The following is a 26,907-nucleotide window of genomic DNA, read 5'->3' on the forward strand; positions in this document are numbered from 1 at the left end:
CAGCTATTGGATGGAACACAAGGTCCCCAATGGAGGAGCTAGAGAAAGTACCCAAGGAGCTGAAGGAGGCTGCAACCCTGTAGGTGGAACAACATTGTGAACTAACCAGTACCCCCTGAGCTTGTGTCTCTAGCTGCATATGTAGTAGAAGATGGCCTAATGGGCCATCATTGGGAAGAGAGGCCCCTTGGTCTTGAAAACTTATATATGACCCAGCACAGGGGAATGACAGGGCCAAGAAGTGGGAGTGGGTGGGTAGGGGAGCAGGGGTCTGGGCAGGGTATAGGGAACTTTCAGGATAGCATTTGAAATGTAAATAAAGAAAATATCTAATAAAAAAAGAAAAAAAGAGAAATATATGTCTAAAGACATAACGAAGAAGTGGCTTTGAAGGGATCAAGAATGCATCTGAGGAAAACATTTTGGTGGCTTCTTCAGCAAGCTTCTGGAGAGTGCGGACATAGAATACATGTGATGGTCACAGATATGGGGAGAGGCTACAAATTCTAGAAACATTTGGAGAAAATATGACTCAGTAAGTCACTTATTGTTTGAGTCTTAGTTGCTGTTCTATGGCTGTGAGAAGATACCATGACAAATGCAGCTTATTGAAAAAGCATTTAATTGGTTTCTTGCTTACAATTTCAGAGAAGTCATCTAGAATGTGATGGAGGAATGGATATTGGCTGGATGGCACATCAACTGCCACTCCCATTGTAGTAGCTTGTGTGTGTTGTGGGACACAGAGTAAGCTAGTTAGTGTGATAAGGAATTAGTCAGAAGAGGTGTTGGCTTTTAAAACAGGTTGGTGTGAGGATGATGTGAAGTGGTGGCATAGTTCATATTATAAGCATTTTGGTGATGTTTATGAATGGTGATGGTGAAAATCAGATCATTTTTTAATGTCGTTGCTTTGATTTTGTTGGTTTTGTATGGTTGGGCTTTTTTTGTTGTTGTTTTGTTTTTTTTCTTTTTCTTTAAATTTTGGAGAGACCTCAATAAGTACACAGATATGCCTCAAACAGAGATAATACATAAACGTGCTGGTCTGACTAATGGTGGAGGCATTAGACCTGTAGAAAGTACATGGAGGTAAATGACTTCAGGTAGTATGAATGATGTCTTTGTGATAGAGAAGGAGAAAGTATGGGAGAAGAGTTTCCTGTTCTTGGTTTTAATTTCTTTGGTGATAGACATTGAGGACTCCCTTGCTAAGAGGGATGAGTGGAAAGAAAACTCTAGAGTCTGAGTCTGTGGAGAGGATTGGAAATTACCTTTGAAAAAGTAGGGAGGACATTGTTCACAGACTCCCAGAAAATTTCAGGCACTATTTGAGCCTAGCTAACAAAAGTTAGATTTTCAGTTCTTTATCTGTAAGCTACTTGACAATCTACTATTTTGTGAAAGAATTCAAAAGATACCTTTTATTTTATTTTTTATTTTTTTGAGAAGGGAACTTTTTAGTTGAGACCTGTTCTCTGTTTTTGAAAAGTTTATTGTGGGATTAAGGACATAAGTATGGGGCACAACAAGCAATGAGTGACAAGTACAGACAGTCATTGTTCAATGCTGAAAAACCAAAGGACAGACGGTGCATATTACAGGTGTTTAAGGAATCTGGAGCACTAATATGAGGGAAGATCTCAAAAGGATGAGGTTTGATCTGGTCTTTAAGGGATGCTCAGGTTTTGAGTCAGAACTTCTCTGAAGCCTCCTCTACTCTCTTTTAGGTCAAGTATATCTATTCCACTGTCCTTCAGCACCTATACCTCAAGGTAAAAGTCAGGATCCTTAGATATTTCTTTTTATCCACAGAATAGGCTCTGAAGAAATACATAGAGATTCATAGGGCAGTATGGGGTCCTGAGTAACTGTGGTAAGGAATTTAAAGGGATTTGAGGTTCATGTGCTTACATTGGCTCCCAGTTTCTATCAGGACCAGCCCTACCCCGTTTGAGATTCTTGAATGGTATTTGTTAAATTGTGAGGGCATGTTTTAGTTACAGAAGCCCTGTAAGGTGATGTTGCTGGAAGTTAGGAGTTGGAAAGCAGAGAAAGGCGATGTGAGCAGATACTTGTTATAGAGTGATCCTTCATCCTCTCTTTTCTGATATCTGGATATCTGTTTGTATCAGAAATTTGAAAACAATTAAACAGCGGGAGAACCAATCCTCTCCAGCATACTTCGTACATAGCTGACCTTACACAAACTTGATGTTATTCAAAAACATACATTTTTGTGTTAAATGGCATTTTACTGTTATATGTCATATGTTCATTATTTTGCTTAGTATTGACCAAGAGTTTACTCGAATTTAAAAATATTATGTGACTCCTCACAGGGCCACTTATGACTTGTGAGTAAATAGTTTATTCCTCATGGCCATGTTGTCTACACAGGCAGATGTAAGGCAGTGGTTTAGTCTTCCTTTGCAATTTCCGTCAAAACTAGCTAAATTTCAGCCTCTGCTCACTCTTCCCTTACATTATTTTATTTTGAAATTCTTTGTCAAAATGGGTTTTCATAACCACTATTTTGTTGTAGTTGTGAATAGGACATTAAAATCTTTATGTTTATAAGTAGAGACATATCTGAATACCTTAGAATCACATATTGGGTACTAATTTTTTTCTTTTTTTGAGAAATGTTCTCTGAGCTTGGGAATTGGAAAATTGAGTATTGGAATAAACCCATCACCCCTGTTTACATCTGAATGTTTTAGCTAAGCACTGTGCCTGGTTTTTGCACTAGACATAGAGTCATACTACTACAATGTTAGTATGAAGAATCTCCATGTTAGTATCCAGAATCAAATTTTGAAGTAAAGCAGGAATACCCTAGCGTACCCCGCAGTGTGCAGAACAGACTGTTCATTACTTTGTAGTCTTCATAATATATTAAATAATCAGAGCCTGTAAGTAATATAAAAATAATAACACAGATATAGATATATTTTCAGCTTACACTTAACATTTATATGATTTTTTTTAAGATAAGCAGATATCAAAGATATTCCACTTTCCCTTGATACTTTAAGGTATTCATAATGCATTTCTCTTCCACTTTTAGAGATGCCTTACCAAAAACTTATAATATGCTTTGATGTGCTTTGTAGCTTGTGAATTAGTTGTTATTATCTCAGAAAATTTCCAAAGAAGGTTCAAGAAAGTCCAGTGGCAGTGAGCTGGTTCTGGGTATATAAGAGGACTAAACTTCACTTCTTGAGATCCCTTAAAAACCAGCTTAGAAATCTTACACAAGTGCTGGGTCATTATGCAGCTCACCAACAGTGTTCCAGGGACACAGAATCCTTTTAGAGTATGAAGGCATTGCCTTATTTACCTCCTTCTCTCTTCCATTCTAGCCTTCTTTACACTGCAAAGTACCCGTGATTAAACTGACTATGTTCCAGGTAGGAAGGCAGAAAGTTGCAAGCTTCATTATTTTCACTCTTACAACATTATTGTGGGGTTAGTTTGTTCTCTTTATTTGGCAGAGGAATACTCTGTAGCAGAGAGGGGTTATGTAACCAGCACAAGGTCACACAGTTGTGAAATGATAGAAAATGGATTTAAACTCAGGTTTGTTTTGTTTCCTTTTTGTGACTGGAAGCCCAAGGCCTAATTTCAAGACAAGAAAGTGCTGTGTCTACATGGCCCCTTACTCAACAGGGTTGCACTTCCACTCAGAATTATTTCTTTCATTGGTACCAGGAGTCAGACAATGACATGACATAATATAGAATTCAAATGAAATTTCATAAAAATTGATTATATACTGCCCCTCACATAAGTATTTGTGTAGGATATTTTGCTGTTAGAACATCAGTGTTATGTAGCTATGACATACCATGTATCTTACAAACCTGAGATATTTACTACCCATTCCTTTATTGAATAGCTTTGCTGATGAACCCTGATCTAAGGCAGTAATATTAACTTTAGCTCAACTTTTGAGCCAAACAGGAAAATTTGTAAGATACTGAAACCTAGGTCCTTCCCCAGAGATTTTAGTCTGTTTGTTTTGGATTAGGACCCAGTGGTTATTTAGCATTCATACTTATCTGATCAGGTTTATCTTAAAAACAAACCAAAACAGAACAGAACAAAATGTTCAACTTACAAAGATATAACTAAATGAAAAACAGAACTTGGGAGCCCATCATCCTAATTTTAGAGATAAGAAAAATAATGCCAATCAATAGGAATTGCTTATACATATTAATAAACAATGCCACTATTGTTATATTTTAACAAACTATGCTCTCGTATTGTCTTACTTTTTCTTTCTTTTAAAAATCTATGTTATTTTTTGCGAGTCATTTTAGTTTTAACTGGGTGTGTCTATGTGTGTGTGTGTCTGTGTGTCTGTATGTGCATGCCTGTACACATCTGTATACAGATGTCCACAGAGGCTAGAGGAGGTCATTAGATCCCTTTAGGTTGAAGTTACAATTGGTTATCAACTCCCCTACCTGCAGTGTTGGTTCTGGGAAACAAACTCAGGTTCCTCTCAAGAACAACAAAAACTCTGAAATGCTGAGGGTATCGCTCTAGCTCCTAAGTTATGTTTCAAAGAATTGTGTTCAAACCAGGGGCTGGAGAGATAGTTCAATTGGTAAATTTTTTTACAGTGAAAGCATGAGGATTTAAGGTCAGATCACCAGTACCCATGGGGGGGGGGGAATCAGGAATGCTAGTATTGCTTTTAAGTGTTCTCAGAGGCCAGCCAGTATACCCAAACTGTAGAGTGGCAGACTCTTTAAGAGAACAAACTTCAAAAAAAATAGGGTGCAGAAAGTTTGAGAAATATACCTGGCATTGGCATCTGACATTTACATACATGCACATACACATGTATCACTGTCTTCCCATCTCTATTTTGACCCCCATGTGAACATGTGTTCTCAATACCACATGATATGCATACACCTGAGTTGAATTTTTTAAAAAACATTTTTATTAGTTCTTTAAATTTCATTCAATGTATTTAGATCATATTCTTAGAGGTTAAATCATTACATTGAAAGGAATCAACAATTAAAAAACATTTTCTAATTTTTATGCTTTTCCTTAAATAAGAGTTGGAGCATTTTTAAGATATTTGTAGTCCCTTTTGAATTATTGTTTTATCATTTGCTTTGTAAAATCCACTTTATTTTTCTTAGTGATTTGTGAAAGGTCCCTTAAGGAATTTCCAATCAAATATGCTGCAGATATTTTTCTATTTATTTCTATTTTTATTTACTATTGTACATTCTTTACCAAATCAGATGGTTTATATTTTTTATAGTATAATTATCTTTCCAAGGGTAACATCTGTTACTTCTTCAATATTATATAAAACCAAACCTATATTTTCTTTGAATATGTTTGCAGTTTTGTTCTTTAATGCATTGACTCAACTAGGTTTTTGCTGACATGATTCATCTTTAATATTCTCAACCCCATTATGAGCTACACATTATTCTGTTTTTCAAATGGCCAACAGTTTGACATGGATTATATTTTTCTGAGATTACTTACTTGTAGTATTGAAACAGATTTGCTCTACTCTCTTCAAAACTCTGTGGCCAGTTAGAATTTTCTTTTATAAAAGTAAATGTTGTTCTTCTTGTGGATATACTACGACAGTGTAATGTTTGACTAAGAATAGAGAACACATTTCTGGTATCATACTTACTGTGTGAGGGTGAGTTGGGTTATGGGAGGCATGCCATGGTGTGTGTGTTTGTTGGCTAGAAGACAACTTACAGAAGTTGTTTCTCTTCTGTCCTTGGTCTTGGGAATTCAGCTCAGGTTGTCAGGCTTTTCTGCAAGCACATTTGCCCACTGAGGCATCTTACCAGTCCATTAATAAATGACTTTTCTATTGGACCCTGTGATTCAAGTTAATGCTTCATTTCCTACAAGGAAAATAATGAAAATGGCCATTATCCTTGTATTCTTAAAGGTAAACAGCAGATCTCCAGCTATAGTCCAATTCTGCACTGGGATTCTGAGATAGTTAGGTAAGGCCACTTGAGAGTTTTAAATAGGTCTCCAAGGCCATAGTCTTCCTTTGGAATGTGCACACTTCAAAGCTGTGGCTGAAACTCTTAAGTTCTTCCAACTTCACTTTTGTTTGTTTCCTACCAGTGTGCATCTCTGAGATTGTGACACTTCCTGTCTCTTCCTGTATTGGGGTACCAAAAAGGCTGGAGACCACCAAAATAGCAATAAAAACAAAGAAAGTGACTTATACGCTAATTCCAAGTGGAAATTTTACTTAACAATACATTTGTTGATTTTTTTTTCCTGAGAATCTTCTGAACCCTAGTGGAGATAGGCAGTTTTAAATCGTCCCCCTGTTTACCACAGCTTCCGGTGTTTGTGTTCATTTACTGGGAAGAGCTGCAGGAGAGGTAACCTGCTATGACCTCTGGAGAGGGAGGCATTATGAACTGAAATGACAGGCTCTGTTTTGAAGCCATTAATAAAAGTTGGGGAGTGATAGGACCTGGGCATCCATTTTTCTAACTGCCCTGGAAGTCACAGTTATGCTACAAGCACTTACAGTTTGTAATTACCTAGTCTACTCTGACAGACAGAGCTGGGAATCAAATTAAGTGGCTCCCTTCTCTTTCATTGCTAAACAATCTCCAGCTTAAGCTAAGGTTGCTTTTTCTTCTTCCTAAAAAAGCCACAAACAATGACAGCCCAAAATAGCTATTTAGTCAGAAGTGACGACACTTTCTGAACGCTTATCATTAAGAGGGAAGTAGAAAACCTAGCTCTTTAATTCCTCTCTCTGAATTCCCTTTTACCCTCTGAAGTATCCTCACCTCACTGCCCAGGAGAGATGCCCAGGAGAGATGCCCAGGAGAGATGCCCAGAGACTGCCAGAGCACCAGCACTGCTGCAGGCTCCAAAGGGGAGGTGGCTTATGCAAAACACGTTAAAGAAAAACCCTAAAAGTCACTGCAGCTTTTTCCCTGTGAGTGATGCGGTTCTTCCCTGTTGCTGTGGCAAAGACATCACCAATCTTTTTCCTCCCACTATTTTTACTGCAGTGAGAACTGTTCATGTCTGCTCGCATTTCGCCAGATAGCTTTAGAATTCTAGCTGAGCATTAGGGCTGCCTGAAGCTGGAAAAAGAGTTTAGAACCTTGCCTTGGCTGAATAAAAATCCAATTAATTTGCAGTATCTGTTGCTTGTCAAGGATATCAACAGACAGTAAGACCTGAAAATGTTTGTTAATTAAAAATCCCCCCTCCTCGTGGATTTATGGGAATAAAAGTCTCTCTCTCTCTCTCTCTCTCTCTCTCTCTCTCTCTCTCTCTCTCTCTCTCTCTCTCCTCTCTCTCTCTCTTCCTCCCTCTCTACCCCCCAGAACCAGCTGAACATTTTATATCATTTTTTTTCATCCCGCTGGTTGAATTGTCCCCCTGTTTTGTTCCAATCCCATCCTGTATCGCTGACAGTTGTTTATCAACAAAGCGTAGCATTGGAGAATTTGGATGCATGGTTTTGTTAGAGAGCCTAACAACTTTAAATATCCCTGGAAGACAGACCTGATGATATTCCAGGATAGGGCAGTAAGAGGTGGTACTTCCTTGCCCTGGAGCTGGAGAGCACCCCTGGTGAACCCAGCTTAGGTTTTAGGGGACTCTGTGAGACACTGAACCTTTTGGTCCTGCTCTGTTCCACACAGAGAAATGGAAGAGTGAGGCATGCTTGCGATTGTTTGTAGTATTTGCCAAACAGGGTACTGCATCAGAAAAGCTTGGAATGTAGTGCAGAGCTGTTAGGCTACAAAGGGAAAAGGGTTCCCTTTTCAACCACAGTCTGCCAGATGCAATCCCATGGTAAAGTATCTAATAGGACAACACTCGGGCTCTCCAGAAATATAAGTAACTCATTGGTTAAATTTCAATTCTTCACCTTTCCCCCCCTCCTTCCTGAGTGAGCTCATTCCCCCCTCCTTTTTTTCCCCCAGTGATTTAAAATGCTAGAAGGAAAAGCAACTGAGGTTCTAACTTTCGGATGCTGAATCCTCGGCTAATTGAAATTACTGGGCACAATGCTATATATAGCCAATGAAGAGATTCTGAGCTCTCACTCAGTGCCTTCAAGACATGTCGTTTTGTAGTCAGAGGAAACAGGGATCAATGCATTTTCAAACTGACAGAGGGAACGGATGCTCCTTAGCAGCACATGCCCAGGATCGTGTGTGTGGGGCTTGCGCTGTGCTGAGAAGCTGATCACCGGCCCATATGCCCCTTATTTACTGCAATGTTCTTTGCATGTTATTGTGCACTCCGGACTAACGTGAAGGTAAGAGGGAGCGAGACGGCCACTGGGCATGATGTACATGCTAAACCAGCTGCAAAAAAATGTCTACCTTGTGTAGCGCCAGGACTTTTCGGATGGCCGGCTGAGCAGGCTGATTATTACAGGTGGTTGCGAAGGCTTTGTTTTATTGTTGCCTTGCCGCCTCCCTAGGGGAGCGAGTCGGAATGCTGTGGTGAAGTGACCTTCAGGTTTAACTGTTTGTAATTCAGGTTCTTGCTCACACTTGGAGGGTGGAGAGGGGGGAGGAAAAGATGAGGATTATTTCCGTAGGCCAGTACCAAGAAACCAGACGAGGTAACAAGCTATGGATCACGCTGTAAATTAGAATTTAGTCTTTCCCGTTTGAAAGTGCTGTGAACTGTCCGTGTGCCTGCAGCTTCATTGTTCTGAGAGCTCCTGGGTTTGAATGTGGAGGCTGGAGTGGAATTAGGATGTGATCTGTGGGGTACCCGAGCATCCTGTGTGTTGAAAGGAGGATGATGAGCATCGGGGAATTTGGTGGTATTAACCACACAGCTTCTCAGCTCAGGGTGGGCTGCCCGGTGAGGCTGCCTGGGTACCGCTACCTGGATGCTGTCACCTCGCTGACATTCACTTGCTGGAGCTAAAAAGGCTCCAAAGTTGAGCTCAAGTTTGGGAGATTTACCCCTTGTCACTAGCAAGGATGTTATTATTTGAAAGGTTTATCTGAAGCTATTCATTCAGCACGGAGAACCAGAGAGAGCAGCTGTGGAATTCCACTTGCATAATTTAAGTGAATTTACACCCCCCCCCCTTGAGTTTGTAATTCTAATTGAATCAGGTCCAAAAAGAAGTGATTGTCTTTGAGAAAGAAAAAAAAAATTAGAGTAAGTTTAAAGCCTAAAATAGGACTTTTGAAAAAAATTAAAAGTCAATGTAAAGTGTTTCCCTTTTTATTTCAGGAGAGGAAGTGTTTTATGTGTCCGGGTACTAAAGTTTCATTTTGTGTGTTTACAAGTTTTATTGGAGAGCTCCCTGCTGCTCACTTTTGTAAACCTCCTCGTTTTACATTTGAACTTCAAACAGGTAGTATTTATATGTCCACGGTGAGCAGACCTCTCAACGCTGCAGCCTGGAGGAAGCAGAGTTCTGTAGGCTTTACTTTTTACTACTTTAAGAATTCACTTCCCAGGTAAATGTGGTGGGAGTGATAAACCTCCTGACAGGTTTTAAGAGATGGAGTGTATCCCCAAACACTAGTGTGGGTTGTTCTAGTACCTTCTATTTCAATTTATGCTTAGTTCCTTGTTTAGTAAAGTGGGTGAGCCCTTGTCTTCTCTTCTTTTTCAAAATAAATAAATAAATAAACAAACCAACCAACCAACAAACAAAGTGCTTCCTTCAGAAGAAACTTGGTAACTCACATCAAGGAACACTTTTGATAAGTAATTATTAAATTTTGGGAGAGAGAGAGAGAGAGAGAGAGAGAGAGAGAGAGAGAGAGAGAGAGAGAGAGAGAGAGAGAGAGGAAGAAGAAGAGAACTAACTACAGATCTCTTTGGGAAAGCCCCTCCCTTCTGTAACTTCTAACAGCTGTCTGGATACTTTGAAATTTGTCTTACTTCAACTCATATGGAAAGACTTTTTCTAATGATTTCTTACCTGAACCTGGATGACCTTTTCATAATAAATCCTTAATAACTTGAGTAACCTGTGTTGAATTCTGATACTTTCTGACACAGTAGAAACACAGATCATGTGTATTCATATCTGCACTGTATATGAACTTGCTTGTTTATGAATAAATTACCTTCGGTTTTAGGTCTATGTACGTACTTTTTATAATTGGCTTTTGTACTTTACAATTTATAATTTTATTTTTTATCCTTTTCTTCTGAAATAGCATGGTTTGTGAGAGTTTCAAAAATGGTCTTCACCTGGTTTTTCACCATATTGGGTACAGTAAACTCTTACCTAGTGTTTTTAGAATTAGTTTTATTTTTATGTTTTAATATAACTGTTTTTAATTTCATTATAGTTAGCATTACTTATTTGCATGACTCTAAAAAAAAAGCCTTAGTTATGGTGTAGTGTCTGACAAATTCAATGTAATATTTATTGCACTGACCCAGAATTTCAAGGTAGTTAGAAATATCTTTTGTGAAATTTATTTTCTATGCAAAATACAATATTAATGTCATCTTTTATTCTCAAATGATTATTTGACGAATTTGATGTTAAAAAAAAATATTATAGCCAGAAGGATTTGGTGGGAATCTTGTTCTTTAATGAACTTTAAAAGCTTTCACATAGCAATCTAATAACATTAAAACTTGACCACCAGTATGCACAATACACACACACACACACACACACACACACACACACACACACATACACACACACAGTCTCCTACACATTAGAGTGTAACTTGTGGGTAATTATTATTCAGTAATCCTTTAAATGACAGGTATGCCTCATGCACTGGGCTGAAGTAGTACATATTAATTGAAAATAATTGTTGCTTTGCTGTTGAAGACTTCTAGTTTAGGAAAAGACACAGGCAAATAGACCAATGAGTGGTTTGAAGTCTGATGGCACTTTTAAAGGATTTTGATGAAGGGCATTACTGTAATTGAAAATGGAATAAACATAGCACAAGCCAGTTGTGTTTGGCAGCAACCAAGAGAGATTTCATTGTGAAGTCACCTCTGACTTAACTTGACAGCTGATAGGAATTTGTCAACCCTCCTGCTGAGGATAGAAGGAGGTTGTAGCTAATACACATAGAACCCTGTGGGAAGCTGTGAACAGTTGGGAGTGGATGGCTTATGGGCTGTTTCAAGGATGAGCAGTGGCTAATTGAAATGATGAGCACCCATCACAATATAGCTTTGAAAATTATGTTATATTTTCATCTCTTTTCTGAAGTAGGCCTTTACACAAAAGGAAAAGGAAAACAAACAAACAAATCAGACTTCCAATTAAGAGTATTATTTGTACTTGATAGTTTTAAGTTGCTGAAGTGATAAAGATAGGTATCATGCTGGCTTGGATTTTGTATTAACAATTTTTTAAATCGAAAATGATGAGAACAATTTAATTTGATTGTTGTCACACAAAAGGAAGTATTTGTGATCATTATGTGAATGTGCGATTCCTCTTTTGATCTGAAATTGCATGTGTTGTATGAAAAGTACCACTTTGATGAGCCAACATAGGTAGTTTGTTGTATCAGATGTCTACATCATGTTGACTATTAAAACAGCACTGTTTTTGAAAGTAAAGATGCAAATTCTCATTTTTTTAAATGATTTTACATTCTCCAAATCAGGATTTTCCTGCTTGTATAACTGCTACAAGTGTGATTCTGTACACACCTACAAGATCACATACTCTAAGACAGGAATGCCAAGTCAGGCCAGCATCGAATATAGGGAACATAATGTACAAAGAAGGAACATCCAGGTGTTCTATCACATGTGCAGGGAGCAATGTGAGGCTCAAGGCTCTTAAGTTTGACTTCTGTTTTTTTTTTTTTTTTTTTTTTTTTTGTTTTTTTTTTTTTTTTTTTTTTTCTGTAAATCCCAATGTCTATATATACTCTCTAGATGCAAGAACGTTCCTCCTTTATTTTGTAAATTCCTTGTGTGTAACACAAGAACACTTTAGAAAAACAGTGTTGACTAATTGCTTCTAGGACACGATTTTTGGAGATTCCAAGAAAACTACATTTGAGTCTGTCTTTCTCACTCATTAAATAGTTTGAGAATATTTCTTAAACTATGTGAAGTTTAGATTTTCATTTGTAAACAGGGACAATAATAACCATCATAGGAATGATGTTGACTGGAAAGATGTCCCATTGGGTAAAAGCATCGCAAGAGTGAGGGCCTGAGTTTGAATCCTCAACTATTGTATAAGAACTAAACTTATGTCATCCTCTCTTAACCTGAGAGAGAAGAACCACTGAAAGCTGTCAGGCCAGCTAGTCAGACTTACACAATGGAAGAATCACAGAGACCCTTTTAAACATGTTAGAAGACAAAGATCAATGCCAGAGGTTATCTGGTGACTTTTACACATACTCTGCAGTATGCCCAAATTTCCTTTATTCACACTAATGTGCACACACAGAAGAATGATGTATGACATATAAATGCTATAAAAGTCCTGTTATCTATAGTGCTGTATAATAAATACTATAAATAATAAGTGCTATAAATGTAAGAATTTTCAGTCAACTAAGTCATGATGGATAGAGTAACGTTGACTTTTATTAGAAAAATCACAAAAATCAAGCCTAATTTTTAAAAACCTATGGTTAATGAACAATGTATTACTACTTAATATTTATTCTCCCATCACCATTGCCATCACAACCAAGAAACACTCACATATACTAAAATATAATCTGGATTTAGAAGCTGAACCTTTGGGCTTTTGTTGTTATTAAATGTGTAAGCACATATAGAACCAACTAAAATGTATTCAGCAAATACATGACGAATTTATCGGTAGAAACTTAAGACTTTTTGTTTTTATTCACTTTACTTCTTCTTGATTTACTTATTACCATTATGCACACACACACACACACACACACACACACACACACACACACGCGAATGCTTTGACATTACGAAAGGTTGGACTCAAATAATCTATTGAGCACTGCAAGCTGTCTGCACTCACTTGTCATTTACTCTTCTGAATTGATAGTTAGATTGTAAGACTAAGATGAAGGAATCAATAATTCACACTTATTGAAAAACAACTTATTGAATGTCTGCCTCAACACTCCAGAATTCAGAGATTTGCCATGCTGAATTCTCCCAATTTTTTCTTTTGTGATACTTCATGCCATTTTTGTCTCTAAGCCTTTTCTAAAACACTTTTCTGCAATTAGGTTCCTTCTCTTGTGACCGTCCTTGTCTACACTCCATCCTTCCTCTTAGAAGTTGTCAAGGGAATCTACACTCTAAGAAGCTGAGCCTAATCCATACCAGTTCCCCTGATTTCTCCTTTAAAATCTAAATACATATTTTTCCTTCATTTATATGGCAATATATTTTAAATGGTTATTTTATTTTAGTTATGTGTGTGTGTGTGTGTGTGTGTGTGTGTGTGTGTGTGTGTGTGTGAACATGTCAGTGATAGTGTCCATCAAGGCTTCAGATTCCCTGGAGCTAAAATTGCAGGCACTTATGAGCTGCCTGATATGTATGCTGGGCATCAGACTCTGGCCCTCTGCAAGAATAGAAGGTACTGTTGTTTACTGCTGAGGCGTTACTCCAGCCCCCACAGTAGCACATCTTAGATTGTGTCGTGCAATTTATAATATCATCTTATACATCTAGTTAATTTTGCTAATGTTGAAAGTTTTTTTTTTCCAACCACCAAATAGACTTTAAGCATTTGAAGACAGGAACTGTATTTTATTGTCTTCATTTTTTTTTTAAATAAATCTTCTTCAGGAATTCAGATATGTAGGATGGCTCAAAAGGGAAAGGTTTTGAAACTGTGTCTTGTGTTACTAACACCTACTCTTTGCCGTATCCTCTGATGCATTGTACATACTGATGCTCTGAATAAGCACATTATTTTTTTGTAGTCAGGGTTTGCAGGATCATGAATCAGAGTGCGTGGACAGTTTGTGTAACACCTACGGCTCATAGGTGTCGTGAGACTATGGTTCATGACAAAATCAGAGGTGGTTCCTGTCAGGATTCCAGCTGAATAATTGTTGCCTTCATGATGCCAACATGCACCAGAAACTCACTAGACTTTTATGTTCTCTAATTGTGAACCTCCTTAATATTAATGTGTTGATTTACAACTTCTAATGAAGTCCTGTAACTCAGAATTTTTAAATTAACATAAGTAACAAAGAATAAGGGATATTATGAATAGTAAAAGTAGCTATAATTTGACAGGCTCATGGATTGTACTTGAACTGCACAGTGTTCTCTATAATGTTAATCTTATTATTCTATAGGTAAAGGTTATCTATGTTTTTCTTATTTAACTGAAATTTATTCAGGGAACAAAATAACAGCTCTTAATTTCCAATGAAGCTAGCTCTAAACGAAGTCTACTGTACTATCAACTCTGATAGCAGTCTTATGATACCAAGTTATACATGAACAGTAAAAATTAATGTGACCCAGATACCTCAACTATTGACAAAGCAAAATAAACAGTGAAAATGGGGGGCATTTTCATTCCTTTGTTTCTTCAGGGTTCTAATAAACAACAACGAGGGCCAAACATCAGGTATTGGTTTACATCCTCAATTCATTTATTTAACAAGCATTATTTAGCAAACATCTGTTATGCTTCATGCACTGAAATAGGTGTTAGAAACAAGGGGCAGAATATGATCCAGACAATAATCACTTCCCTTGGAATTTGTATGTCAGTACAGTAAGTAGGAAATAAAACTGTTAAGTAAAATAATGCAGTACGATAAAAAATACTGAGAAGAGGAAAATGGGAAGGAAATTGGAGGCATATGTTCAGTGTAGCTTCTGGTGACGGCATTAAGAAAGGTAACTATGGAAGGCGTACCTACATATGTGAGTGTGTGTGTACATGTGTGTGTGTGTACGTGTGTGTGTGTGTGTGTGTGTGTGTGTGTGTGTGTGTGTCCATAGTGGCCAGGAAGAAAAATGTCAAGGGTATGTCCAGTGAACAAATTAGGCTTCTGTCAGTCAAATGGGAACCAGTGTTTTTCAGTGGAAGATTTAAGAACTAAGTCATTTGACAATGTTTAAACCTGGTCACCAAGGCTACTATGTGGAACATATGCTTTCACACAAGAATTCCCAGAATAAAGTGCCGACATAAAGGTCCCAATGATTATCCATGGGACAGGCATGTATCAGGAGATTGGAGGCATGTTCCTTAGGTCTGTAGAAAATTAATTTTGAGGAAACAAACCTTTGAAGTTTCTATGCTTTTAAATTCTCTAAACCTTTAGTAAGTTAGATTACCTAATGCTCAGGTCATTCATACAGTCAAGGCTTAATTTTGCATTTAGGTTCAAGCCTCGGAGAATGTCTTCCAAGCTCCTGCCTAAGTCTGCTGTGAGTTACTTCAGAGAAAGAACCATGCCACCTCCTATCTCTACAACTTTACCTGACAATTAATGAATGGATGTTTTCTAGATGAGCGATGGCCAATGAATGCTATCCATTCACATTACAGGACCCCTCGTGTAGAATGCCTCTTTAGTGTAGTATCAAATAGGAACAGACGTACAACAAGGAGAATAGATTCTTTACTCAATGAGGTTTTTTTGTCCACTAGAAAAATCAATGTCTCTGTAATGAGAGTAGTATTCATTCAGCAATAGAATTTGTAAGGAAACATCTTTCGAATTTAGAAGTGTCACTAAGTAACTCCTAGGACAAGCTTGCCATCATGATGGCACATGTCTGTAATCTCAAACTAGAGGGAATGAGGTATGAGACATGATGATTCTGAGTGTCTATCTGAGTTACACTGCGAGGTCTTATCTCAGAAAGAACAACCACAGAAACTTGGGAAATGTTTTCTGTGTATCCAGAATCAAAGAAACAGGTTAACACATGTTTTGAAAAAAAGAAAATGATTACTAGTTCCCCAAGAACTAGATCCTTACATTTCCCAAAATTATCACAGTAATACATGGTATGAAAAATTTAAAATTATAATTCTTTTTTTGTGAGATGAGTTTTCACAGTTTTGCAGAAGCTGGCATGGGGCTCACCATATGACTTGGGCTATCCTTAAATTGACGGCAGTCTCTCTGCCTCAGTGTCTCAGGTCCTGAGAGTACAGGAATGAGCTACCTCAGGATTGGAACTTAACCTAAGTTTTAGAAAGCAGCACTCACCTTTACCAAAAAGTATGCATATGGATGCTGTCTGTTTTATTTTTTAATTTTAAAGGTTTACTTGATTATAATGTTGCTCAAGATAAACTAGAAGTATTATAATCAGACATATAGTTACTGACATGCAATTCATACTGACTCTTTTAAAACGAATTCCTTCATTTACCTTTCTTAATGCATTAGATGAGCAGGATGGATCATAGCTCACAATTTGCAAGACATATTCCTTGTTTTCTGAAGCATAAATCTCAGTTAAGGGTGTGAAAATGAAAAGATGAAGATGGTGAATTTCACCAGTCAGCCAACTGTAGGCAGTGTGTGTGTGTGTGTGTGTGTGTGTGTGTGCATGCAGAGTGAGCACAGGGGAGCTCCCCAGGAAGCCTGGTCCTTGTCCATGTCCAGATAGACATATTTGTTCTGTTTATCTAGGAATTCAGCACTGACCTTCAAGATTTCAGGCCTTGAAGTTTAGCTTAACGATCTGTATTCAGTGCACTTAAAAGACTAGTTAAGTATTCATATGGTGAGTATTCATATGCGGGAGGTATTATGAACGGCAATCATTTCATCGCCACAGAAATCTTAAGGAAAGTTTATTAGTAAGCCCTTTATTTTATTTTAAATTTATTATTTATTTATTTATTTTACCATGGGAGGGACTTAGCCATATGGGGATTACACTTCCCTGAATGTCACAAGTAGAAGCTCGAAATACTGAAACAATTCCTCTGCTCAGGAACCATGGGGCAGGACAGTGCCTGAAAGGTCTCCTTTCCTAACCTTGACCAGTTCTTTGACATGTGGATCCAGTGACTACTCTTTGACTTTTGATTCCTTTCTCCAAAGGGATTTATATTAATTTTAGTTATGGTGACACTGGTCCCTTCTCTGGCTTGTGATACTTTTATTTATACAGAGTTCCTTTTCCTCTAATTTTTTTCCCCATTTTTTTTTCCTGTTAGCCAAAGTCTTGGAAAATCCTTATAGGTCAGATAACCTACACCCTCACTTGGATCCAGGGGAACAAAGGGGTACTTATACTTAAAAGACTTTATAATCAGTTGATGTGTTAAAAAAAAAAAAAAAAAGAAAAAGAAAAAGAACGAAAAGAAAAAGCCTGGGAACAGGTTTATTTACCAGTGCCTAGACTTTACTAGTGTAATAAATAAATGAAGAAAACCTGCCAGGATAAACCCACATTGTACTGTGGCTTTGGGAACCTGCTTCTTAAGAATGGAAAATTGAAAGATGACCATCAACACAAAGACACTCAAGCTTGAGAGCATCTGTTTCTAAAAAAAAAAAAAAAAAAAAAAAAAAAAAAAAAAAAAAAAAAAAAGAAAAAGAAAAAGAAAAAAAAAAAAAAAAAAAAAAAAAGAAAAAAGAAAAAAGTGATAGAATTAAATCTTGCTTCCTCTTTGACACTGATGACTTAAAACAAGAGCAGAATTTAAAGTAAACAGAGGGAGCAGATGTCTTTAGAATGGAAGCAAGGCAAACATGTTCATGCATATACCTATGTTTTGCTATTTTTAAAACAGTTACTTTTACAAGTTACCCAGTATATTTGCAAGAGTGTACTTAGAGTGAGAGAAAAAGGGTATCTGAAGCGTGGGGTATGTAGTACACTTGGTCGGGAGAAAGGCAGCCTTCTGTCATAGACCCTGAACCTGTGGTAGCTTAACAAAAGACCTTCATGCGCTGCACTTGTGTTGAGTGTTTAGCCGATGGATCTTTTATAAACAGAACTTGAGACTCATTTAAAACTTAAACTGGGATATCAGTTTTATTTTTATGTTTGCAAATTTATTTGTTCTTTGTTTGTTTGTTTTTGGATTTTAAGAAATGGATTCTATTGTGTAGTGCTGTCTGAGAACTCTCTCTGTAGACCAGGCTAGCCTCGAACCCTTAGTCATCTGTCTGTCTCTGCTTCCTGAGTGCTGGGATTAAAGGTGTGTGCTACCACCTCCCTGTAAGGGAGCAATTTTAAATAGGTCAGTATACTTGGTATTTCTCAACTTTTATTAGACTGTGAGAGAATATTTGCTCATTAGAGACATTATATAAAGCATAGAAAATGCCTCGAAAAAAAATTCTTCTTCTTTTAACCTTGCTATTCAGAGCACAGTCCCTCTCATTGCCATTTGATATGTGTGAGTGTATACATGTGTACTGTGTTTGGGATGACTCTACCAGTAGTTTTTGATTTTGTATAACATATCAAGAACATTTTTATGTCACTGATAATTATGCTTAAGCATTGTCTGAATAGGTTGTGTAACAGGCATGCTTTTTCTGTTTCCTTTTCAAAGTAAATAAACCCAGGTAGGCAGGGACTGAAAGCATTGTTTTTCTCAGACCATTAACTTTTGCAGAGGATAGAAGGCTTTCAAGTGTAACCTTGGAATCGTTTTGAAATGAGATGTACTTTGGAAAAAAATATATATGGTGAATCTGGCTTTCAAAGGGATCATTTCCATTGTACTTTACACAAGGAAAAAGTGTAGGCCTAATGCAAGTATGTCACTAGCTAGTCTCTAATGCAGTTGTTACACCCACCAGAGCCAAATAACATGCTTCACAGTGGTATTTTAAAGGTCCTTTTAACAGAATCCAGCCAGACAACCTGCTTATTATTGGTATTCTCCTGGGCATTTAGAGTAGAAACACTGCAATCATTTTTACTCTGCAGACCCCGTGGAATCTAGTAAATCCATAAATGCTGTTCAGCCTATCTCTGCCTTGGTTCTGAATGACTCCTTCTGCATTATCTACTTCTCCTTTCATCCATGCAGGCTCTCTCCCCATCTTTTTGCCACAGGAACATCCTTGCTTTCCTGCAACCTCTTCAAGTTTAACCTACCCATAGCGGCACCAAACTTACTTTTTCTTCAAAGCCAGATGTAAACTGGTCATACATTTCTTTGCTCATGGGTGCTCTTTACCTAAGACTATTCAAGTTCTTCATTCTTACAACCATTTTTCTACCTTGGCAGGCCCCTGTCCCATGCTAGAACCCGTCCACATCCTGCTCTGCTTATAGCGATGAAAGAATGGGATTTGGGGTAGGTGACCCAAGTAGGAAAGACATTTTTCCATTTAGTGACTCTATTGTGGTCCTTTAGATAACAAGACAGCTTCTACTGTTTAGGTACTAGACGGTGTGGTAGAGAAGATAACAGCAAACATTTGTCTCATACCAAGAGCCAGGCTATCGACAGGCAAAGGCTCACAGATAATGTAACAGCCACTTAGAGGATGCTAACATACTTCAAAAGAGGCGGTGAATTGCCACCTGAAGTAGTGTGGATTGATTTTAACCTCAGTGGACATTATACACTTAGCTGTGTAGCTGAGAGTTTTCTTACAGCACACCTGAAATCCTGTGACATTTGGCTATGATACAACTCCTTTGTAAAATTTGAGGTTGTAGCTCTAATGTGATGTTTACTCTTCCAGTGAAAGGAAATTAGAGGGATGACCCTTGGTGTTAGGAGATACCCATCTCCTGGCTAAAAGCTCTACCAATACACAGCCTCAGGCTGGTGAGAAGAAGGGACCAATGAGCACTTGGGGTTCCAATCGCAAAATCCAATCACAAAATCCAATCACAAAATCTGCCACATGTTTTTTTTTTTCTGTAGGAAGAAGTCCAGGAATGTGAGAAGATTTAATTAATTCAAAAGTAAAAAAAGACATCCAATCCTTTTATTACTATTTTGTGTTAGCTAATTATGTATATTTGATAATGAATATATTTGTATTTTATGAAAATTTCTAATTTAAAACATCTATTAGATTATCTGTGAAATTGATTTTTAACTTATTAAAAATATTTTTAAAACATTCCATTTACAAATTGTGTTGTAATATATGGAAAATTTAAAACACATATTTTAATTCTTATAATTAGATAGAAATAATTTAAGTACTTTGGAAGTTTTGCTTGTTAGATAAAATATTTAAACATGTAAAGTTTACAAGTAAAATTCAGGTTAAAATGTAAAGGGATTTAATTAAGTTATAAAAATTGTAATGGTAACTCTAAATTCTTGCTAGATTTATAAATAGAATAATATGATTATGAAGTAAAACAAAACATAAAGTCTAGGATTTTAATTTTACTTTAAAATTTTAAATATTAATTTTATTACCTAGAAAAGATCCATGTTATCATTTTATACATGAAAGATGACTGCTCTTAGAACAGTCTATTCATTTTCATTATGGAGATCCTCTGCCCATCTCCTTCCCTTCATTCTTGTCTACTACATCTAGCAAGCTGTTTCCAGTTACCTTCAATCCACCAATCAATAACATTGATTTTCGCAGAGTTAGGTGCTTCTCACCTCTTCTCTCATTATCCTTCCCTTCAGGGCTAAACAAGGCCAAGTTTCCTGGTGTGCCACAGTTTGCACTGACTATAAAACAGAAATGACCAGAGGCAGAATATAGGGCTTTACTTGAGTAGGAAGGGTGACTGACCAGTGACACAAAATCTCCTAAAAATATCTTGGGTGAAATATTTTGGGCAGAGTCTCAATTTTTCCTCCAAAAGGAAACAAAAAATACCTATAAAATAATCTATCTGGCTTACTGCAGTTCTGTTGAGTGGACTGAGGGGAATGAAACCCAGAGTCTCTGTTTTCCTGTATAGTATTGAAGGGGATCTATTGAAGTAAACATCTACTGTTCCTAGTAATGTGTCAGGAGAGCAGTCACTCTCTATGGAGCCATAGATGACAGAACAAACACAAGAGAAAAGTGGCCATTTCTGCACATGTAATACAATATACATAGGTGTTACAACAACCCTGGCATGTGACTATTACATTTTTTTTTTACTTAACATACTATAAAACTGCATTTTGAAAGAGCAAACCCATATTCTCAAAGTCATAGAAAAGATGGCAGTTCTAGACCTTCTAGTTTTCAACACACTGCTGTCCACAGCCCCTCCCCTCTCCCTCTCATCAGAGATCACATAAAATCATTGATGATACAAAAATATGTGAGGATGGCTCTTTTCCCTCACAAGGTTTGATTCAATACTGTTAGAAGAAAAATGTTAGGGTTTTGTTGTAGTGGAAAGAATTGAAAGAAACTTCAATTTCTTCTGGGGAAAGAGTTAACCCAAGCTTGTGAATGTGATACCTTGTAGCAGCATCTCAAAGATCAGAATCAGAAGAGGATATTAGTTTGTGGAGTGTTTAAATCTGATTGCTCTGAAGTTTCATGAAGCAGGGTTATATCTAGCAACCACTCCACTTAAGTCTTGATGACCTAAATTTGACTTTCTTTTCTACCTCCTATTGTATGCATGAGCCTAAGTTATTTGGTTTCCTCAGTTGTGATGTGGAACACTAGTTCTACTATGTAGATAGGCTTTCTTGTAAGATTCATGAGTGCTAACATTGCAAAACCATCATCACAAGGATATAATCTTCATAATGGAGACTGAATCAATGATATACTTCCTCCTTCCTAAGCATTGTCTTGTCATGTCTCCAACATAATGTGAACATACCTCTCTACTCTTTTGTTTCCTGCTGGAATCTGTGTAAGGGAAATGTTCTAGGTTTGGGTGGAAACTCCTCAGCAATAAAAACCTTAACAATATGTATCGGTACAGCTATAACAATGAATTTCAATCCTGTACTGGCAGATGAAAGAGGAATGTGCATGACCTTAGAGATATACAGAATTTTCTGAAGTTATATCCTGGGATTTTACTTTTCAATACAGCCCAGGGTAGAGGAGAAAGTAGTGTTGAATGGTCAAAATGTCACAGGTCTAAATTGATATGCATTGTAAGTATAAAATATATACAAGGTTTCCAAGATTAATGTGCAAAATTTTACCCTGATTATATATTAAACTGACATATTTGAGATATATTGGGTTAAATAAAATAGGACTTGAAAATTTCTCTTTATTTATTGCGGCAGTTAGAACATTTAAAAATACTCAGATGACTTACATTTATGATTCTTATTTTTTTTAAAATAATGTTGGTTGTGAGGCCAGAAGTTATTCCTTCTTCCAATGGGTTTTAAAGCATTTGACCTTGATTTTCTGAGGTGATTTTTATAGTCACAATGGTGAGCTATCCATCTATGTACAGTTTAGGACTTGTGGACGAATGGAAGGATGATGGAATTTTTTCTAATATTTAGCTCTAAATTCTCAACTTTATCACTGTTTATATGACTAGGCGACCTCCAGTGTCCAGTTTCAATGGTCAGTTGAGGTCTAAAGTGGCCAAATGACAAATGACTGGATTACTGCTGTCCAGTACTTTATTTCAAGGTATACTGGCTCCTTAATGCAAATCAAGCTGGATATATAAAGTTGGTGGAATAAGGAAACAAAGGTATTTGGAAAGGATTAGGGACAGTAGATATTAACATTTTTCTATGGTTTTGTTGTAGGACTCATGAGTGCTAACGTTGCCAAACCCATCATAAGGATTTATTCTTTATAATGGAGACTGAATCAATGATAGACATTGTGTGCATGTGCATGTGTGTGTGTGCAGAACAGCTTCTGGAAATTTCAAAGTTACAAACATAAACAATGTCACTGAGGCTAGGCTAGAAGAGATGATGGGGGAAACTTCCTTCCTAGACCTACACATTTGTGAACCTTGATCAAAGTAATGAGAGAATCCAAGATCCTCAAAATTGCTTTGAAATACAAAAGTAAGCCACAATTCCTCATACTTTCAAAGCATCATGTAGTATTACAAAATGAGGACCAGCTTCTCATTCCATATGTATTTTGGTTTTAGTGATGGATAAAGAATTTATAAGCAGTGACATAATGCCTCTTAATTTCAGTTGCCTCAGCCCTGAAAAATGAGTTCAAATAAAAGCAATACCTGTTTCTGTGGCTCACACATAGCTGATGTCCTAATAATGGAAGCAATAAAAAGGCAAACATCCATTATGTGAACTTAAAAGTCTTCTCACATCAGCTTTGTGAATGTGTTAGTCATGCAACACAATAGAACTCATTTCTTCATCTTAGGATAAAAAGTATGAGCAGTGAAGCAAAATGGAACAAACTAGGCCAAGTAGTAATAATCAGGACTTTAATTCTTCAGAAGGTCTTCTCAATTACACATCTACATCCAAATCAAGGGAAGTCAGAACATTCATTCTCCCCATCTTGAAACTGTTGTCCATCTTTGAAGCTAAAATTTGGGTGAGAGTAGGTATGGGATTCATAATCAATTTTCTGGCGAAATGGAGCCATATCTAAATCCCACCTTGAAAAAGCCAAAAGACCAAAAGGAAGGCAGCACATTTGCACTTCCTAGCACAGACTTCTGAAGTGCCTTTTTAAACCCAAAAGGAACTGCAAAGCTCAATTTACTTTCATGGGAGACTAAGTGCTGACTGAAGGTATGGTATTTAAGGCAATCACCATGGAAATGAGATTGTATGAATCATGGCTTCTTAAGGCCTACTCAGTATGCCTTGACTGACATGTCCAACTTTATTTATATAGATAGGGTCCTTTTGATGAAGCATAATCAACATATGACTAACTGTGAGAAGTGGTATTTCTAACTCGAGAAAAATTTACATATCATCTATTATCTATCTGTCATTTATCTAACTATCCATCTCATCTATCTATCTTCTATCATCTATCATATTTATCTATCACCCATATATCTGTCTATCATCTATTTCTATCAATTGATCTACTTATCTGTCTATGTATCATCTATGACTTATGGCTATGGCCAAAGAAATGTCATAGTTAACAGATATACAACTATAGTTGAACTATACATAGAGAGGGCAAGTTATTCAAACAACTGTGAAAGTTGATAGCATGAACAAACTATTAATTAGGATAAATGGGAGTCTGTGAGAGCATTAACAATAATGGTTCAACAAATATTTACTGTAGGTAAACCTGATGTGCCTCAGGTTGAGTTCACAGAACAAGCACTTTGGCATCAGACATCTGTGTGTGTGATAGTCTATACAAAACCACATGCTTCAAAATAAAATAGTCTGCTGCTTGTAATTCACCAATGCAGGCATGGCAGTGTATAATACTCAGAGTCCATAGTCCATTTGGATTTCAGCTCAGTATGGAGATTTTGAAACTGGATCACAGAGTTCCATGCACATCAAGCACTCACTAATTTTCTCCCTCCCTCCCTCCCTCCCTCCCTCCCTCCCTNTTCCTTCCTTCCTTCCTTCCTTCTTTCTCCTTTCTTTGTAAATGCAAGAGAATATAGTGTGTTCAGATGAGGAATGAGTCCACAGAATCCATAAAAAGTATAGTCTTGTTTAGTTATTTTCATAAACAGTATTTATTTCACTTGCCTTTTTGGAGAATTAAAATTTTACAATGACCTCTTAAAAATGGTTTATTCACCTTGTCATAAAGGATAAAAGCTTAATGGAAGAAATTAAATTGAGAAAATAGTTTTTGTAGAATTAAAGAACAAATAGAAAATGTGTTTCCAGCATAAGATATATATGAAACATTGCAGTCAGATCTTATTAGAAAAGAAGACCAGGAACAATAAATTGGGGGCCATGCTATGGATATTATTAAGGTAAGACCTGGAAGTGGATAAGAGCCCCTGTTGTTCTAGCATGAGGACTTGGTATCAAGACCCTAGCAACCAAATACAGATAAAGGTGAGGCCTTGGAAAAGCCTATAAGTGTAACTCCGAGAAAGTCTGAGACAAGAGTATCTTGAGGCTTGCCAGATTCCCAACTTACCTGTGGGCCCTGTGATAGACAATGGTTTCAGGAAATAATGAAAGTGATAGACAAAGGTTTCTGATGTCAACACATGAACTCTATACATGTCCATGCACTAGACACCTCTGAACACCATTGCTACCCCCACCACCAACACACTAAAACAAAGCCTATCTATAAAATGATCAGTATTATTTCAGTATTGGTTTACTTCCTGTATTTCTCAACTGTGTTGCACATTATAGATGCCTAACTTGCTGTGTTTCTCCATTTATCAATAGCCATTCATACCATGCTGTTAGAAGATAAGCAGCACTTTACTCTCACTTATTTGTAAATATGAATTCCTCATATATTAAGCATACTAATAATTGCTGTTTATTACTTGTTTCAATGGTTTTTTTTTTGGAAGATATTGCCTTTATTTTTCACTAGCTCTGTATTTCAATATATTCAAACTTAAATTTTCAAGGTATTATGACTGCTTTTACTCTAACACATTTGAAATTATAATTATAACTATGATTGAGGAAAAGGACATGCTTTAACTTAGCTTTGGTTTTAATTGTAAGACTACAGGAACTTTTCAAATGTCTGTGAGATGAAGATCATGCTGTGTCTTTGAAATCTATATGACTCTATTAAGCTTGTGAACCATAAGAGTTATAAAGAATAAAGGGACTCCTATGCCCTAATACCTCAGATTCTAATAAGGCTTTCTGGTGTGTGTGCATATATTTACCAATGAGGTATATTTTCCACTAGACTAGAAGCTCTGACTATGCTCGGTGGTCATGGAGAATGTTGAAATGCACTCTGAAGGAAGAGTAGGGGGTAAAGAATTTCTGTCAGAGCATAAGACATTATACTAGTAAAGGATGCTAACTACATTTTCAAAGTAGAAAATACATGCTGTGCTTACAATGTCCAGGGCAGGAGAAACACAAAATTAATGGGACATGGTTTGGAGTGGCATTGTGAAATTTAGTGTACTCTCAGTTAAGCGTTTCAGAATTTTCCCTATTGCCAAATTTTGTACCACGACTATCTTACTTTTTCTGAAGACTTTAACTAGAGGACTATTTTATTTCCAGCAGCAAAATTCTAGAAGGGGAGTTGGAAGATAACCCAACAGTGAGGTCAAGACACAGAGAAGAGATATAGAAATAGTTGTCAAGTGACTGACTTCTAGAGAATGTTAGAAGGTAGCAGATTGGGAGAAGAGAGCATAAAGTTTATGCCTGCTTAGAGTCTTCATTGAATGTCCTGATAGCTGTAGAGAGCAGAGTGTTCAAACCTGCTGCTCCCAGGTGAGCCCTAAGCTGAAAATAGACATCTGAGTATCATCACATTGTAGACGGTAGTTGAAGTCACAGGTGTGGATAATATTTCCCAGGGAGACGGTAAGAAGGAAGAGAAAAAGTTATGGAAGGAACCCTTAGGAACAGCAGCATTGTGAGGCAGAATCCTGCGGTGAAGAAAAGGCCCAGCATCTGAAATTACACTGTTCATGTCAATGCACTTTCCAAACATAAGGACTGTTACTAATATCAAAATTCTTAATAATTTCAGCTTCTACTGGCAGATAGAAGTAAGTGCTACCCTATCATGCAGTGAAGCAGAAGAGAAAAAACTACATGCAGACAATTTATTTAGAAAAAATAAATAAATCAAATGCTAAGGTCAAAGAAGCCACTGCAAAGACCAAAACGGTTCTTAGTTTTGCTTGCTCCAACTGTAGTCATGGGCTTGCCATCTGGGAATCTGTAGTAAGTGTAAGCAAGTGTGTTACCACTGAGTCATCCCACATGGAGTGCTAGAGAAGCAGGGCCTGGGTCCAGATTCCATTCAAGAATTTTTTCAAAACTGCCTTCAAAGAAAGCTCAAGAGATTTTCATGAAACAGATTGGCTTAATATTTAAACATGGCCTTTGCTCAAAGTTGCAATATTAAAGCTATTCATATGAAGGCTATGGGAAAAACAAAATAGCCAGTT

General features: G+C 37.0%; 1 protein-coding gene across 13 annotated transcripts in view; it reads left to right on the plus strand.

Annotated features, from left to right (window-relative positions):
- Positions 1 to 26,907, plus strand: part of Dlg2 (discs large MAGUK scaffold protein 2) — a 1,883,913-nt gene that overhangs the window by 564,124 nt on the left and 1,292,882 nt on the right. For 4 of the 13 annotated variants that reach the window (XM_021215105.2, XM_029535300.1, XM_021215091.2 and 1 more), the window contains exon 1: positions 7,980 to 8,317. The exons of the other annotated variants lie outside the window; for them this stretch is intronic. In XM_021215105.2, the coding sequence (XP_021070764.1) occupies positions 8,276 to 8,317 (42 nt within the window). In that variant the 5' untranslated portion in view covers positions 7,980 to 8,275. Of the gene's footprint in view, positions 1 to 7,979; positions 8,318 to 26,907 lie in introns of those variants that run through there. 13 annotated transcript variants of the gene reach the window in all.

This window comes from Mus pahari, chromosome 1 (genome assembly GCF_900095145.1).
Source record: "Mus pahari chromosome 1, PAHARI_EIJ_v1.1, whole genome shotgun sequence".
Classification (NCBI taxonomy): domain Eukaryota; kingdom Metazoa; phylum Chordata; class Mammalia; order Rodentia; family Muridae; genus Mus; species Mus pahari.